Genomic DNA, 18,884 nt, shown 5'->3' with positions numbered 1-18,884 from the left:
ACAAAAGGAATTGCAAATCACAGTGTGTGACAGTGGTTGGCTGACCATAGAGAGAGAGAAAAAAAAAAGAAAAGCCAACCACCGAGAAACACATTAAAAATTCGATCTAAATTCGTAGGCCAAAGGCCAGACAACATAAAAGAAACACTCAGATCAAGTGATAAAAAGCCGCTGCCCGAATAAAACGCAAAACTAAGCCTGCCATGGCAGTGTCATTTGTTAGAAGAGCAGGGAGCGGTGTCAGGCAGTGTGAACGACTGCCTGAGCACAGCTAAAAGTGGACACTCCAACAAAATGTGGACCACCGTCAAAACGGATCCGCAACGACATAAAGGTGGGTTCTCAACGTCGCAATAAGTGGCCGTGCGTCATCAATGTACGTCCGATGCGCAGCCGCCAGAGAAACAACAGACTCCTTGCGAGAGACCCGCAAGGAGGAGCGCCACACACCGGTATCCTCCTTGATGGCTCGAAGTTAGTTTGGTGAAGGCAGGGCGCGCCATTCAGTGTCCCAAAGTTCGAAAACTTCGCGGCGTAAGACAGCTCGCAAATCAGTCTCCGGGAGGCCAATGTCCAGAGTCGGTTCACTGAGTCGAAAGAGAGAAACCAAATACAGCAACACTTGGTATGAACACGCACAAAGAATGGATACTAAAAAACTGACAGTAAACGACTTCAGCAGCTAGCCTTTGGCTATAAACGAACTGAAATCACTACTGTTCGAAGTCCTAAAATGAGGTAGACATTCAATTTATGAAGACTGAACAGGCTCGACGCCTAACCCATAAAGCGTACAAAAATTACTGTGAAATTTCACCGTAGATTACGATCCTTTATACCAAAATACTCTAAATATCCCTGACAACCTCGAAGTTTTGTTGGAGGAGTTCGGGATCGCGTATAAAAGACACCGTTTGGTACAGTCAGCCCCCTGACAAATGTGGTTACCTCGAAAAGCTCGGGTTGCAAACAAACATGACCTAGATTGGATATCTGGAGAATTTTGCGAAACAGTCTGAAAGTTTAAAGACCTACCTGGCGCTGACTGCGGCCACCAGCTCCTTGCCGAGTGGGTCCCGATTATCGAAAACTTCCGGCATGAGGGAGCGCAGCGTGTAGTAATTGTCCAGCCGCTCCTTGGTCCTCTCCAGCGAGAACTCGCAGCCTCGCAGGAACGCCAGCAGCCACGCGTCATCTGCAGAGAGAGGGAATCTCAGATTCCGGCACAACAGTCTCCAGAACGAGCGACCCGCCATAACTTCCTCCCCAGTGCCGAGGTACTTGTTTTGGAGTAGCACGGCGACCAACGCAACACTAAACGATACCTTTACACAAGTGCCACGCAGCAGGTTAACTAGTGCTGCCACGTTTTGGTGTGAGAGATGAAATCGTGCTACAAAGTAGTATTGGTCCAGAACAATGTAAGAATGTCGCATGATCTAACTTGGCTGTCTGCGCCTCAATCCCATTGAAGCACGATCACAATACTGTATTATGATTTTGCAAACAATATAAGAATCTAATTCTTGATTGCAACCTTGGGTAACGAAAGAAAAATAAAAAGGCCATTATGGTGAAGGAGAAAAGAATTTTAGTTTGTGAATGACTCAACCAGCCGGAAATACTTTTTGAATGTTTTGTTTTATTGCCATAACCGGTTTAGTTCTAGCATGCTCACATTTTTCGTTACATAGATGTTTTGGTTAACACATGTCTGCCCCACAATATATTCCAGTAGAATGTGATTCATTTTGTTGTGGTCCACATGGTTCTCTAGCTCTATGTATACGTCCTTGAAATCCACCACATCACATATTTTAAGTAAGTTACTGTGGGACACTTCACAAATTCTTAAAATACTTGTTGAGCATCGGTCATTTATTATACATGTGTTTTTCTTCATCACAACAAACCCAGTGAGCATCTGCTGGAACATACAGCGAAGCCTACGATATGCTTATAACCCATCAAGTTATTACGAGGTAACATTCGTTGCATTAAGGCACGCAGCCATCAAGTTCAGTGGTTGCAGGATGGCTTTTTTTCTCTTTTTTCTCTCGCTCTGCTCACAGTACAGCTGACGCTGCCTGCGCGAGAACTGCATAGCGTAACATTCAGTCTATACGAAGGTTTATACCCTCTACGAATCTAAATAATCCATATTAGTTATTATCCGATTTTGTCCAACTTTGGACAAAGTCTTGTTATTAATGGGATGATTCTGCTAAAATTTCAGATTTTTATTTGTCGTAGTTCCGGAGAAAGAGAATTACCTAGAATCCCTAAAACCTACGCTTGTTTTTTAACACCAAGTTAAGAACAACAACCGATTGGCTTTCATCATCATTTGAAACCATTACAAAGCTGTCAGAGCATAAAAATCACTTAATTAGAATTTTCTTTTTAAAACTTTAGTCACTCTGCATTACGCAATACAAAAACCGGTCAAAATTATTATTGTTGTTGTTGTTGTTGTTGTTGTTGTCTTCAGTCCTGAGACTGGTTTGATGCAGCTCTCCATGCTACTCTATCCTGTGCAAGCTTCTTCATCTCCCAGTACCTACTGCAACCTACATCCATCTGAATCCGCTTAGTGTATTCATTTCTTGGCCCCCCCTCTACGATTTTTACCCTCCACGCTGCCCTCCAATGCTAAATTTGTGATCCCTTGATGCCTCAAAACATGTTCTACCAACCGGTCCCTTCTTTTTGTCAAGTTGTGCCACAAACTGCTCTTCTCCCCAATTCTATTCAATACCTCCTCATTAGTTATGTAATCTACCCATCAAATCTTCAGCATTCTTCTGTAGCACCACATTTGAAAAGCTTCTATTCTCTTCTTGTCCAAACAAGTTATCGTCCATGTTTCACTTCCATACAAGGCTACACTCCATACAAGTACTATCAGAAACGACTTCCTGACATTTAAATCTATACTCTATGTTAACAAATTTCTCTTTTTCAGAAACGATTTCCTTGCCATTGCCAGTTTACATTTTATATCCTCTCTACTTCGACCATCATCAGTTATTTAACTCCCTAAATAGCAAAACTCTTTTACTACTTTAAGTGTCTCATTTCCTAATCTAATTCCCTCAGCATCACCCGATTTAATTTGACTACATTCCATTATCCTCGTTTTGCTTTTGTTAATGTTCACCTTATATCCACCTTTCAAGACACTGTCCATTCCGTTCAACTGCTCTTCCAAGTCCTTTGCTGTCTCTGACAGAATTACAATGTCATCGGCGAACCTCAAAGTTTTTATTTCTTCTCCATGAATTTTAATACTTACTCCGAATTTTTCATTTGTTTCCTTTACTGCTTGTTCAACATACAGATTGAATAACATCGGGGAGAGGCTACAACCCTGTCTCACTCGTTTCCCAACCACTGCTTCCCTTTCATGCCCCTCGACTGTTATACCTGGCATCTGGTTTCTGTACAAATTGTAAATAGCCTTTCGCTCCCTGTATTATACCCCTGCCACCTTCAGAATTTGAAAGAGATTATTCCAGTCAACATTGTCAAAAGCTTTCTCTAAGTCTACAAATGCTAGAAACGTAGGTTTGCCTTTTCTTAATCTTTCTTCTACGATAAGTCGTAAGGTTAGTATTGCCTCGCGTGTTCCAACATTTCTACGGAAACCAAACTGATCTCCCTCGAGGTCGGCTTCTACTAGTTTTTCCATTCGTCTGTAAAGAATTCGCGTTAGTATTTTGCAGCTGTGACTTATTAAACTGATAGTTCGGTAATTTTCACATCTGTCAACACCTGCTTTCTTTGGGATTCGAATTATTATATTCTTCCTGAAGTCTGAGGGTATTTCGCCTGTCTCATACATCTTACTCACCAGATGGTAGAGTTTTTCAGGACTGGCTCTCCCAAGGCCGTCAGTAGTTCTAATGGAATGTTGTCTACTCTCGGGGCCTTGTTTCGACTCAGGTCTTTCAGTGCCCGGTCAAATTCTTCACGCAGTATCGTATCTCCCATTTCGTCTCCATCTACATCCTCTTCCATTTTCATAATATTGTCCTCAAGTACATCGCCCATGTATAAACCTCTATATACTCCTTCCACCTTTCCTTCTTTGCTTAGAACTGGGCTGCCATCTGAGCTCTTGATATTCATACACGTGGTTCTCTTGTCTCCAAAGGTCTCTTTAATTTTTCTGTAGGCAGTATCTATCTTACCCCTAGTGAGATAAGCCCCTACATCCTTACATTTGTCCTATAGCCATCCCTGCTAAGCCATTTTGCATTTCCTGTCGATCTCATTTTTGAGACGTTTGTATTCCTTTTTGCCTGCTTCGTTTACTGCGTTTTTTTATTTTCTCCTTTCATCAATTAAATTCAATACATCTTCTGTTACCCAAGGATTTCTGCTAGCCCTCGTATTTTTACCTACTTTATCGTCTGCTGCCTTCACTACTTCATCCCTTATTATTTGATTATATTTTGTTGTCCGAGTGCGTGCGAATGATTGAGAGAATGTACGTGGGACACACGTTGAAATTTAGTATCTCGTTTTACGTAAAACCTTGTACAAACGAAGCTTGTGAAAGCTATGTTGCAGGTGGCGTATGTCGGTGTGAACATGCTTTTTTATAAAAGCAACTAGAATGGAAGTTATAGGTGGAGTAAATTTATCTATCAATTTGAAGAATATTTCGCAGTTTGCTTTTTTTGATTAAACATCATACAAGAAACTGAAGTTTTGTTGACACTAATTAGTATCAGATTAGTCATTGGATAAGGCAAGATTTGCCGCAAGAATGATCAGGAAGGAACGTTCTGATTGGACGTTTAGATCAAGAGCCTATTAGAATTAAGCTGTCCTTCGCGAATAGAGGAGTGTGCAGAGAGGTGAGCACCTCGACAGAGTCGCTTGCTAGTCGGCCTGCGTATAATACGGTGTTAAATCGCTCCTTAAAAATACTCTAAGATGAAGAAATAGTTAGCTAATTCCGGGTCTTACATATCGTGACTGAAGGACTGGAGTTACGAACATTTTAATGAAAGTTTGGTGTTTATAAGTTAAACAGTTTGAAATAGATGAGCACCTGAACTTTCTGGTCGTAGTAACAACTCCACGTGGCGTGTTTCGTGCTCTGTACGGAATATTTTGTCAAGCACCTCTTACGAAGAAGACCACTGAAATGACCGAATATTTAACTCGCGGATAGTTGTAGGTGTGTGACTTTTCGAACGTGAAAATTAGTCGGACCGGATTTGCTAAAATTCTGGCTGCTTTTTCGAGTGTATAGTTGTTACATGGACAGTGGACTTTCGATGATAACCTTTTACCATATTAAATACGGACTTTATCATCATTTCATGTGTTTCAATATAAATAAAAAGCAGAGTTAATCTAATTTTAAATGCTTTTCTGCAAGTAGACTGAATAACCTGAACGCCCAATTTTTTTTAAATCAGGAACTTTCAGGAACTTACTTTCAACTGGAGTTACGCAGCCTGTGTGTGGTAGGTAGTGGTTTCCATCAACGCTGCTTCACACTGCCTAGCACGTGTCTGCTACCAGAGTGAAGGGACATGGGCAAGAATTCTATCGAGATAGATGGACTGAACGACAGCATTAACACGGACGACCGACCCACCCAGCCGCAAGCTGTTAACCAAAACATCTGTTCAACAAAAAATATTAGCCATTTTAAGATGGGCATGGTAGCCCGAAACCCGTTATGGCAGTAAAATAAAACATTCAAAGTCTTTGTGGCTGATTGCGTCATCCAATTATTATAAACGGCCACGGAATTCACAAGATTTATCATGAATAAATTAACAGAATTATTTCTTGGACGTCAAAGATCTAACAACGGATTTGTTCAGGAAACTAAGGAGTGAAATGAAGCTATGTTAAAAAAATCTGCATAAATGAATTTAGAAAATTTCAGGTACTTCTTGCTTAAGGCCATAAAAAAAGAGAAAGAAAATCTCATATCAACCATCTTGAGACAGTACTCGCTGGTAACAGACTGTTAGTGATTTTAGAATTTTAAGTTAGTGACAGATTTCCCTTATTTAAGTGCATGCTCCGGATGTCTGAACAAAGTATTTCAGTTATGTCAGTTTTTCCTCCAGGATTTTCTACATGTAATTAGGTTAGCAGTGTCACTCCAAACATATACACGATCAACCAGAACTCTACCGACTCATTTTCTGGAGGTGTTAGTATAGACCGAAACAAGAACGAAAGCTCTAGTAAACGTGGTCTCTAAAATGCGAACCTCATACCTTAAGAGCTGTGAGTACTTATTGGGTAGAAGAGATGTGTTCCACAGAAGCGAAGATGAACAAGTGCTCGTAACTCTTAACGTACTCATTTTAGAGCCCATCTTTACAAAATGGTTTCTTCTTGTTTTGGCCCGTACTACCAGCTCGGATGGTTTGTCGGTGGAATTGTGGTTTGCCTGGAATATGCAATAGGTCATTTTCAAATAATTTTCTCTTTTGTTAGGAGACGGAACGCTTTTCTTCGACTGTTGGTTTTCACGTTCGCTACAGAATATTGTAAATTTTTCGTTCTGTTCTTTACTTTCGAAGCACCTTGCTCACCTACTGGGCACGTAGAGAATCTCTGTTGCGAACTCAGAGCAATCATGGATGGCGTAAACATCACTTCTGTGACAACCGTCACACATGGTACACAGCCGTAATGACAAGGGCAACATCAGTCAGGGGTTCTCCAGAGTCGATCCACATAATCCCAATCAGTCACCACACAGAGGGCACTCAACACCATCACACAGGGCGCTGATACGAGGACCTATTTTTTCATCGTCGAAATGCATGGTGGTTTCTTCTCGGGAGCGTCTCATGACAAACGAGCGATCGTTGGACATTGGAAGTTTGTGGAAACATTCGTAAGGACACGCGGACGAGAAAGAAAACTATTGAAAGAAACTTTTTAATTTCAACGTGGGAGGAAATCGTTTGTTCAGTGCATACCCTGTTTACGTTCCACTTTACAAACTTTGCTCAATGTGAAGGTTAGCTGCATCCACGACAGACTGGAACGGCAATAGAGACTACCCTACTGTTGCCCGAAACATCTCAGGTGGGATGTTAACCGGCTTCTTTGCTCTGTTCGTCTTCAGCCTCTAAAGTGTGTTAGTATTACGTCGATGAACTCCGTCCTTCAGGCACCCCAACCCCACAGAGAGAAATACTCTAGTTCAAATCTGGTGATCTTCGTCGCCATGCAGTTTGGAGCGATCGGACAATCATTTGATTTTTCTTTCAAACTGTGTTACGGAGTAATCGAGACATCACGAGCAATGCGTCAATACTCTAACAGCAGCATCACTATTGCTGTTTTGATGTAACGGCGTAACGAGTAAAGCCGTGCTCACCTTGTCTGGGCCCATGTTTACTGTTTGCAACTGGAATTCATAATGACGCCTGCGTTTCAGCCCTACATCGCCGTAACAGTACCGGCACCTAACGAAAAATCGTAACACTCATACTGCTAACAACGCAGATCCTGCATCGCACAGCCTGAACATCATTCCTATGAAGTTGGCTACCTATACGGCAAATTGTTTTCCGCCTACACTGGCTCGAGTAGCGAAAGTTCAATTATAACCACCCCGCAGATCGCAGATGGCAGGTGGACGTCTTTCCACCTTTCTTGCAGGTCACCGAGTTGCCGATCAGTTCCAACCGCGGACCCGATCACTGAAGTCGCCGCAGTTATGATCGATCAGCTTTGAAAGACTGATTATCAGACAACAATCGCCGAGCGTCGAAATGTGTACCTTACTGCTCGGAGTAATATTGCTGGAAACATAGCAGATGTACTCTTTAACGAACTCCGAACTGTATTCTTCAGCCCACAAGAGCTATTTGTAGAAGAATGCACTATGTCTATAACACTTTGCTATTAATAAAAGGAAATGACCGACATACAAACAGTACACCAGGAAGTCTATAACTTACTTCCTAAAATGCAGCTCACTATAGAACTTTAAAAACAAATCGATAAACCATCTGGTTCCCACAATAACCAACAACAACTAAAAAACAAATTTTCGGAATGGACAGAGAACCCATCTCTAGAGATGGAATAACTAACCATACATCTACACACCCAAAATCTCACAAATTTGCATTCTTTCATTCCATGACAAACAATCCTAAATGCACTAGTGCAACACGGGGTCCACACCTCAAGTAACGAGCACACTGTAACAGATCGCAACCAAGAACAATTACGACCCTAATATTGTTCTACAATTATACAAATAAACATCCTAAATAGACCCCATAAATCATAAAATAACACGAGAGAAACCACATTAAAAAGATCACCTACGTTCCAACAGACTATATGAGGAAACTATACGATAAAAGAAACATCCTATTAAAAAATACAGATGTGAAATTTGCCATCAAACAAGTAATCTTAGCACAAAACTGCGTTCAGAGAAATCCACACGCCCGAATAAAACATTGAAATTTACAAAATTAACTGCAATAGGAATACAAAATTTTATGTAGGACTGATAGGATGAAATTCCGCCGTCAGATACAGAGAGCACATGAGGGAAACAACAACCAATGCACTTTCTTTACACACCTCAAAACTGAAAAAAAACACAGTTGACAGCATTCGAAAGGCACTACAAATCCTGCACAAAATCCGCAAAGTGCAATCACGAATACTTCGGAGGAATTTCAGGTATACATACAAACTAAGGATTACCCCCACATATTATTTTAAAAAAAATTATTGAATTTTGTACAGGTATTACGGATAGCAAAATACAGGAGATCACAAACACATTATCTGAAGTTCTGCAGATACACGACTAGAAACAAATATCTTTCAGTAAACAAACAACTAGCTATCACACTAATTTCTACGACTGTCAGAATAAAGTCATTATAATACACGTGCAACATCAAATCACCCATCAGCTTTAAAACGTTACCGAAAAAAAAATGTTATATCTAGAAACTACGGGCAGCACTAATAGTTTACTCACAGTTGACAAATGTCCGCCCACAACGTGAGGACGGTAGTACAACACCCAATGAAGAACCTTTATGAACTATGTTTTCACAATACTGGTGAAGGCAATAAAGCCGAAATAACCTTATACGAGGTCTGTTCAAAAAAATCCCGGCACTTTGTCCACAAATTTTTTCTATGTTTACCTTTTGTTGTGCATGGTCCACTTCGAAACACACTCCACAGTTCATACAACACTCCTAACGCCGTTTACACTTCGGAAAGCAGTCTTGGTACGTCTCTTGCTGGCTCGCGCGAAGTGCCGTCTGCGAATTTTCTTTCATCTCGTCTATCGTTACGAATCTTCGTCTTCAGCTTTGGAAATGAAGAAAAAGAAAGTCCGCAGTGGCCACATCTGGAGAGTACAGGGGATGAGGCAGCACAATGATTTCGTTTCTAGTGCAGTGGACATGCATCAACAGGGGTGAATATGCTGGTGCATAATAGTGTTGCAAAAGCCATGAACTGTTTCCCCACATTTCAGACTATTTCCATCTCATATATTCTCTTAGGCGTCGCAACATGTCCCGATAATAGGGTAGACTGTGTACGGTTGTGACAGTCGCCATATTAGCCAAACAAAAAAGAATAACGTGGAGAATGGGAGGGGGAGAAAAGTGGCGTGCCTGTCTGGACTTGTGTCACAGTATTGTGTCAGCCGTCACGCGACACTAACGCTAGCAGCGGACTACATTAGTTTTCAACAGTCAAAAGTAAGTTTGATTCCATTTCTTTTAATGATTGTTGCTATATGTGTACTGATAAAGTAATGAGAGTTTCTTCTCGTTAAACATTAAACATTAGTAGTTTAATATCAGTGATTACTTCCGCATGTAGAAAATTTTGTATTGCCATTGTGATGTTTTTCTTGTGGAGGAGTGCGTTGGGTACGGTTGTGACATGTTTTAAGCGTACGGTTGTGACACGAAGATAATTTTTTTCTAGATGCCCAGAAAGAGATTGAGGAAGACTGACAGAGGGCAGTGTGGCTTTACAAAATATGAAGACGCTTATAAAGAAGTGAAAAACGGGAGTTCTATACGCAGAGCCGCGGAAATGCACGAAGTTAATCGCATGTCTTTGCTACGATACATTCGTAAACACAATGGAGTCACTGCAGGCCAGAATGAAGACAGCGTCAGCATGGGGTATGTCGCACATAATAAAATGTTCTCTGAGGAGCAGGAACAGTAGCTGGCACTTTATATAACACGATGCGCAGAAATATATTTTGTCCTTTCACCGAAAGAGGTGCGGAAGCTAGCTTTCGAACTTAGTACTAAATACAATCTGAAGCGACCTGCTACTTGGCTCGAGAATGAAATGGCTGGCAAGGAATGGTTTCGTTCATTCATGAATAGAAATTCTTCACACTCCGTTCGCGTAGCTCGAGCAACTTGCCCTTCAAGAGCAACGAGCTTTAATAAAACAAATGTAAAAGCTTTAGATGACAATTTGCAAACTGGTATGGACAGACATAAATATGAACCACAAGATATATACAATGTTGACGAAACAGGTGTCACTACTGTCCAAAAACCTGACAAGGTAGTAGCAAGACGTGGGGTTCGCCAAGTGGGAGCCCTTACTTCAGCTGGGCGAGTCACAGTCACAGTTGCTTTTGCAGTAAATGGCTTGGGGAATACTATGCCTCTATTTATATTTCCACGAGTTCGTTATCGTGATCATTTTGTTATGGATGAGCCTGTAGGATCAATTGGGACTGCAAATCCTTCAGGATGGATGCAAGTTGAATCGTTCTTAGTATTTCTCCAAAATTTTAAGAAATTATCTAATGCTTCTCAAACGCATAAAGTGTTGCTATTGCTGGATAACCATTCCTCACACATCCACATCAACACACTGGATTTTTGTAAAGAAAATGCAATCACATTGCTTTCATTTCCTCCACACTGTTCGCACAAACTTCAACCCTTGGATAGATCTGTGTTCGGACCCTTCAAGAAAGCTATAAATACTGCTTGTGATGGCTCGATGCGGAGTCACCCAGGAAAAACAATGACAATCTACGATATACCAGGTATTATCAAAACTGCTATGCCTCTGGCTTTCACACAATCGAACATTCAAGCTGGTTTTTGCAAAACTGGCTTTCATCCCTATAATCGTATTCCAAGAAACTGACTTTGCATCTTCCTTTGTTACAGACAGAGCAAACCCTGCCACAGAAAAGAACACTTGTGCAACACCATCTCTTGAAATGCACACACCGAACCCTGAGACTGGGAAAAACAATGCTGGAGTTAACAATGAAATACCACAGTTTTTAATACAAGAATTTGGCTTTTCAACATCGTCTGAAATAGGAAGGCCTGACTCTGCAGAGAACAATCCTGAACGCAATGATGAATTGGAGCCACTTTCAGCTTCCTTATTATGCGAATCTTCAATCCCAAGTTCAAGTAGAATTGAGCTAATTGCGTCGTTCTCATCTACTCCACCTGTTTTCTCGCCTGAAATTGTTCGGCCTTCTCCTAAGGCTCCGCAAAGAAAAACAAGATGTTCCAGAAATAAATAGTCAACCATTTATACAGACACGCCTGAAAAAGAGGCAGTTAGGCAAGAATATGACGAAAAAGAAAAACGATTTAACAGGAATAAATCAAGGAAAAGGAAGATACCACCATCGTCATCGGATGAATGTTATTTCTGTCTGGTTTGCTTAGGCCCATATTCAAAAAGTAGGCCTGACGAAAAATGGATAAAATGTCAAGGAATATGTGAGCTCTGGTCCCACTTTGAGTGCGCAGGTGGCAGTCGGTTTTACATTTGTCATAATTGTGACGAGTCAGACTAGATCTCAGTGTCGTACTTTTGCACTTTTAGAACTAAGAATCTACCTTATATTTCTACTTTTTTTTGTGATCATATTTACACAAATGCTCAGATTTTCCTGGAATAAGACATGATAAGATTTTTGTTTCACTGCTTTTTATAATGCCTATTTATTTATACGTTTTGTATTTCAACCCACTTATTATATTGTATAGTTTGATATTTTAGCTAAATTCTTTTGCTGATTGTAATATGATGACTGTTATAAAAACAGCTATATATGCTAGAGTTCCTTATTAATTACAAGCTATTAAAGTGTTCCAAGATTATATTTCTTTTGTTGCATAAAAGTTAAATTTTTTACAGAAGATTATGTTGCTATTATGTTAGACATTAGCTGCAATAAAACTGATTTTGTATTATTTTGATGCAATATTTAACGTGTCACTACCGACTCCAGGTACTGTCACAACCGCCCCTGGGGTGTGGTCGGTTGTGACATTTTTCATTTTTTTTCTAATTTGCTCCTATGAGAACCACTGTTACTAGCGACAAAATTTTAATATTTTCATTTAGACAAATGTACACTGTACTATAAAAAAAAATTCCTCCATCTAACTCGCATAGTAACAACAATATAGGGAATCAAATGAAAATTGCCACAACCATACCCAGTCTACCCTACCATCGATTAACAGTTTGTCTCTGTGGAACGAATTCATCATCCACTAATACTTCAAAGAAAATTATCTGCATGGCTTTGACATTTGATCTGACGCGAAGAGCTTCTTTGTCTTTGAAAACCTTTCCCGACCCACTGGGTGAACACTGAACCTTGCTCTCAATCAGTTATGATTCTCTTAAGAAAAATCTCTAATTTGCGCGATTCAAAAGCTCTTCACAGATTGCAACTCATGAGCCTCTGGATAAACTTGGCGGCAACAGATGCACTCCAAGATATTGTGCTAGGATTTCATGACATGATGCAACGGAAATGTTACATTCTTCTGCAATCTTTCGGACAGTCAGTCTTCGATTACGACGGACAATTTCGTTGAAGTTCCTGACAGGAGCGTCGTGAGTAGACGCCTAAGGACGTACTGGACGAGAGCCATCTAACTTCCATCCGGCCATTTTTACACCGTGTGATCCATTCGTAACACGAAGTACGGCTTAAGTACTCATCACCTTAGGCTTCCTGCGTCAATTGGTGTGTGTCTGTAAAAGTTTCCTTGAGTTTCGTGCAAAATTCAATGCGGACTCATTCATCCTCCAATTCTACCGTATAGAAATTCACAAACTGTGCGACAACGTTTTACTCTATACAGCACTGAACAATAACTAACAGACATAACAACAACGAAACTTCTGGCAGCCTCACATAAAACACAGGTGTATATTGGGATGCAAGCCGCATTTCGGTCCAACACACCATTGGCGCGAAATTACGATTGTTCCGAAATTTTCGGGACAGACTTCGTATACAAAAATAAAATATCAATTAGCACTCTGTCTACTAATTCTCTGGATAATGTTTAAGTTTTACCGAGCTGAACTAATAGGGAGTCAACTGACGAAAGTCCACGAGTGTACTATTCAATTAGACAGTCATCGCACGGTGAGTTATGTTAACAGAATCACAACTGCATTCAGTGCCAAGCCTCTCATCACAGTTTAGTATTTGCTGTGTGTATTCTTTTAACAGATGATCGTTACTTGTTTCATTTTAAGTTCCCCACATTCTTCTTGTCATACATTTCACCGTCCTGTAACCAGGCCAGTTGCATGCTTGCAAGCACGCCTCCGTCAATATAGCGGCAAGGGGCTACCTTTATAAACGACGCCGAACTTCTTTCATGAGTACTACGGTCATAATCTGAAGAGTCTTGTCGAGAACACTGACAGTTAAGATGACTGTTTTGCTACCAATTTTGTTGACAATAGAGCACCAGGAAAGGATCCCATCCCTTACTAAAACTGTGTTTAAATAGTCATGAACAAATTTTCACTGTCTCCAGTAAGATACTGTAAGGTCATTAGTTTGAAACATTTTATCCTCGGTATTGACATTTGCAAGTTAATCAGTTCGAGATTATTTAATGTCATTAATTAGTCTGGCTTCATTACAAAAGACTAAACTTCACAATTGTTACCGTGCTGCGAGACGCTAAGCCGTGGGGGTTTGTCTCTTACAATGAATATCTAATACCATCATTGACACTTTCGAGAATGAATATCGCGAAACTGTTTCTCGTCCAGGTACCTACCCAGCGATGGGACAAGGGAAGACATCTGCTACACCTTCCCTATACCGCAACCTTCTCCCCCCCCCCCCCCCCCCAACCCCCCAACCAGTAGACAGACACGTATTAACTCCTCATCGATTGGAAGAAAGCCAGAATACGGAGACAAGCTCCAAGTGTACCGGAGCAATCTGTCATGAGGTGTCAACTACTTCACCGTTCCAGGATATTCCTGTTGCTACCGTGAATACCACAAGGCTTTGGATCCTAAACGAGTCCAGTAGCCTTCTGCCTTCAGTTCGTGATGGTTTTCTTGTGTTACCAAGCAATATGAAAAGTACATTCCTGACAGAAAATGAGTGTGACTTTTGCAAACTATACTCTCTTAATAAGAATTTCGCAAGATGTAGGTGCCAGTTATGAAGTTCTAGTGTTAGTTTGTTAATTAATAAAAACAATATTGTGGTAGTGTTAGTTTGTTAATAAAAAGAGTATTTTAATAGTTTTTAGTTTTATTTTGGTAACGAAGTGTGATTGTTACCTCCAGTCCTCGCCCCACTTACCGCCCTCCCTCACCACCCAGATTCTGGTAACATTCTTCGTTCCCACTGATTTACTCTACAACGCCGTCTGGGCAGCCGATTTCAGAACGTTCATGAACACTAAGGCTGTCAGTGGTGCAGTGTTTCCGACAACAGAGTTGCTTCGTCATATACGTTGTCGCAATTTAAACATCGCTCTAAGTACTCCAGTGACTTAGGGAAACTTTATAACGCTGTCGTATCCATCCCTGCCTCTGACACATCTGGTAGGGCTTAGCCGATACTTTCTGCAACTCACCTGTCCTGGCTTTAATGTGTGGTTGCTTGCTGAGCCAGTCCCTGATGTGCTTTATGTCCTCGCCTCGCCTCCTGGGGTCCTCGTTCAGGTCCTGCTCAGCTCTCTTCTGAAGTTCGGGGGTCAAATCCATCTGCAACGGCAACACGGAAAGTATTTTATACGAGATAGACAAAAAGAATTCTGTGGCACAGTACCTTATTTAGTCAGTACTGTAGGCGGTTCATAGTGGATCTCGCACTTTACATAGCCTTTTTTATTGCCAAAATTTTCATCTTGAGGACTTACAACCTCCCACATACACAATGCGTCAAAATTACACCGACAAACTTCTAGAGGCTGTAGAAGGCGTCTTGAGGAACGAAACAAGAACGATGTCACAGAGCGTCTGAGTTTTAGGCACCGACGCCTTTATATGCATGTATAAGTAGGGTCAGTCCGTGATGATATAAACTTTCAGGTACGTTGGAGAAGTATAAATATAGTTATTTGCTCGATTTCAGAAGTCTAAATATTGCATTCGCATTCAAAGTAAGGCGGGCTGCTTTAAACTAATATGAATGGCCAACTTTTTGGAGGTCTGCATCCTTCTTCAGCTAAAATGTCTAGTGTGGTATTCGTCAGCGCTGTCTCCGCCCCTGAGAGTCAGAACTGTGACATGAGTAGCACGTATGATTGGGCCCTAGCTCCAAATATAAAAAAAACAAGTTTTATTGTCATGATGAAAGTTTGACATAGTTTAAACGTAATTCGGGGAATATTGAAGATACACAAAAAATACTTATTGGGCTGAAATATAGAATAAATTTCTTTTCTTATTGAACGGTAAACGTATATTCACAAATGTAATATGTACTGTGATAAGAGAGGAATTCGAGCGAACTGGCAGTTATTCATCGCGTAATGGGTTGAAAAATGTGCGCTGGTATACACGTGCGGGTATCATCGACCAACTGAACAGGACTATGTTCGGTTCCGTGTTGGACGTCGTGTTTTCCTGTTTTAGAGATCCTGTAAACATTCTAGGAAGGTATATAGACTGTGACATGTCATTGCACTGCATTTAGAAAGCATGCGTCCCCGAAGAAATAGCGCGAAATGTTCCGATCTAGAGCAGAAAGTTTTCATACACGTTACCATAATGGTTTGACGTAGATGACGTCAACATAAACGTTACTTATTAATAATGCAGTGTCTGCAAATGCTTTGTTTTCTATACAAAAGCCAGTCCTTATGATTCAGATTTTAGATGCTATTCTTTCAGCCATTATTCTTACCATCAACTAAGAACTACTGAAGTTTCTTATTATAGGTTACAGAATGTCTTCTGTGACATTTATTTACCTAATTTCGGTTTTTAAAATACGTAAGATCCTTTTTTCTGCGAAAGTACGGAAAGACCGACTTCCTAATTACAGAATGACACTGGAAGTTACATTTACTGTCTCCAGTACCTATTTTTCCCGTGCATACTTCCTGCATTCATATTTCTGATTTCCACACAAATTTTCGATCATTTACCATAGATTGCGGTATCTACAAATTTAAACAACGTTTATAATTATAATATCAATTACATTTAATTATGATAATTTCGTAGAAAGAAAACAGTTTATAGCAAACCTGCGTAAAGTGTCATTTACAGTGAAATACTTCCCGCACTTTTATTACAGCATAAAGTCTCCTTCATCCCAGAGCAAGTTCAAAACTACACATTTCTGGAAATGTCTCCATTAACAAAAATGTTCGACTAGTGCCCTCTATTATTTGAGAGAACTAGAAACAGTTGTGACACGTTGTATAATGTACTTTTGCAGTCAAAATCAATTGGAATGCAGAAAAAAATGTCGTAAACCGTGTCTCTAATTTCCCACTGAGAATACACCAATTTGGTGAATCATGAATGACTGTGCAATGGTTAAATATTTCGAGAAAGAATACAAGCGCCATGTAGTTTCCATGGAGGGGTGCATGAAAGAATAGTAATAAATTTTGGTTTGAAAAGTACTGATGAAGACTAATCAGAAACTTAAGACCACACCTAGGGAACTGCATGATATGTTTGAATCACAGCATCGAAGTCTGGTTGATTTGCGACATTGTATTCAGGTGGTTGATGCAAAGTTCATACGGAAATTTTTAACACGAGACGGAACTGTCTGCATCAGCTATAGTTACTGGAAGAATAAAATATGTGCATACTTACGGAACCATCTGGAAATAAGACTGGAATTTTAAGCTCGTGGATCTTGCTGAAGAGGTTTAATGGTTCCTAAGTAATGCGTCGAAACTTAAGTATGAACTGTTTTGAGATATACAATTTCTCCCTGTAAATCTGTTGTGACATCATTATGATATTCATTGATAAATACCTTTCATATCTCAGAAGTCTGATTGTCGTTATCTTTCAATATTTTCATAAAAATCCAACTGTATTATCTAAAATCTTCAGGTTTTCATGTTAGACACTAGACTGTCAATGAATTAAAAATCTTTAACGAGGATAATGGAATGTAGTCGAATTAAGTCGGGTGATGCTGAGGGAATTACATTAGGAAATGAGACAATTGAAGTAGTAAAGGAGTTTTGCTATTCGGGGAGCAAAATAACTGATGATGGTCGAAGTAGAGAGGATATAAAATGTAGACTGGCAATGGCAAGGAAAGCGTTTCTGAAGGAGAGAAATTTGTTAACATAGAATATAGATTTATGTATCAGGAAGTCGTTTCTGAAAGTATTTGTGTGGAGTGTAGCCATGTATGGAAGTGAAACGTGGACGATAAATAGTTTGGACAAGAAGAGAATAGAAGCTTTCGAAATGTGGTGCTACAGAAGAATGCTGGAGATTAGATGGGTAGATCACATAACTAATGAAGTGTTGAACAGGGTTGGGGAGAAGAGAAGTTTGTGACAACTTGACCAGAAGAAGGGATCGGTTTTAGGACATGTTCTGAGGCATCAAGGGATCACCAATTTAGTATTGGAGGGCAGTGTGGAGGGCAAAAATCGTAGAGGGAGACCAAGAGATGAGTACGCTAAGCAGATTAAGAAGGATGTAGGTAGCAGTAAGTACTGGGAGATGAAGAAGCTTGCACAGGATAGAGTAGCATGGAGAGCTGCATCAAACCAGTCTCAAGACTGAAGACGACAACAACAACTTTAATAAATCTGAGTAACATACCAATCCACTTCATGATGTCAGTACGCCGCATCTTAAAAAATACAGGGCTACAACTTTAGATTCACGATGTACGGTCTCTCAATTTTCGCTAAGATATTTTAAGTTATTTGATAATCTCGCGAAGTGTTTCACCTCACCATCAATGGTAGTATTTAGAGCTTCTTTTAATTTGTTGTTGTAGCCAGTTGCTACCAACAATAATAGCCTATATTGATGATATTGTTCAGCACTTTGTATATCTCACATAATCCAAAACACCTCACACTACACAACGTGTTTAAACTGACAAATTTAACTTAAGAGTTTCAGCAGCAACAGCAATATTATTCAAGTGAGCAGTAGTTTGTTTTACAGTGTCAATCTGAGTACTGCAGGGGGCATCAGACACTGAATATAAAGACCGCCCGAAGGATTGTTTCAGAATTTCCCATTTTTGTGGATTGCTGCTTAACAGGTTTGTAAGGAAGCTGAATCAGACCGAAAAAATGTATCTGCTACATGCCAACTCTCAGCTGTATGTACTCCACATAATGTTCTGAGAAGTATACAGAGAAAATTATGCAAGAGGATTGCCCGAAGAAAGCCTGTCCAAGGTAATTTATAAGACCCTCTCGTATTACTTCCGTTATCATAACTCTGACTGGGTCATTCACTAATAGGAATTGTGTGTGTCTCAAGTACTGATCGATTTAAATGCCAATAGCAGCTCCTGTTTTCCGATTACAATCTACGAATCCCAAAAACCATTCACTTATTTCATATTTATGAAATTCCATATTGCAGTAAATTAACGC

The 18,884-nt window shown here is 40.2% G+C and overlaps 1 protein-coding gene across 1 annotated transcript in view; it reads right to left on the bottom strand.

The window, feature by feature from the left end:
• LOC126284069 (alpha-tocopherol transfer protein-like) overlaps positions 1–18,884 on the bottom strand; it is a 131,575-nt gene that overhangs the window by 94,616 nt on the left and 18,075 nt on the right. Inside the window, exons 2-3 of the mRNA XM_049982698.1 lie at positions 14,913–15,042; positions 1,036–1,195 (exon numbers count right to left, since the gene is read on the bottom strand). Coding sequence (XP_049838655.1) covers positions 1,036–1,195; positions 14,913–15,042 — 290 coding nt within the window. The remainder of the gene's footprint in view (positions 1–1,035; positions 1,196–14,912; positions 15,043–18,884) is intronic.

Source organism: Schistocerca gregaria, chromosome 8 (genome assembly GCF_023897955.1).
Source record: "Schistocerca gregaria isolate iqSchGreg1 chromosome 8, iqSchGreg1.2, whole genome shotgun sequence".
NCBI lineage: Eukaryota > Metazoa > Arthropoda > Insecta > Orthoptera > Acrididae > Schistocerca > Schistocerca gregaria.
The sequence above is the reverse complement of the archived record's forward strand: the minus strand, read 5'-3'. Positions and strand labels throughout refer to the sequence as shown.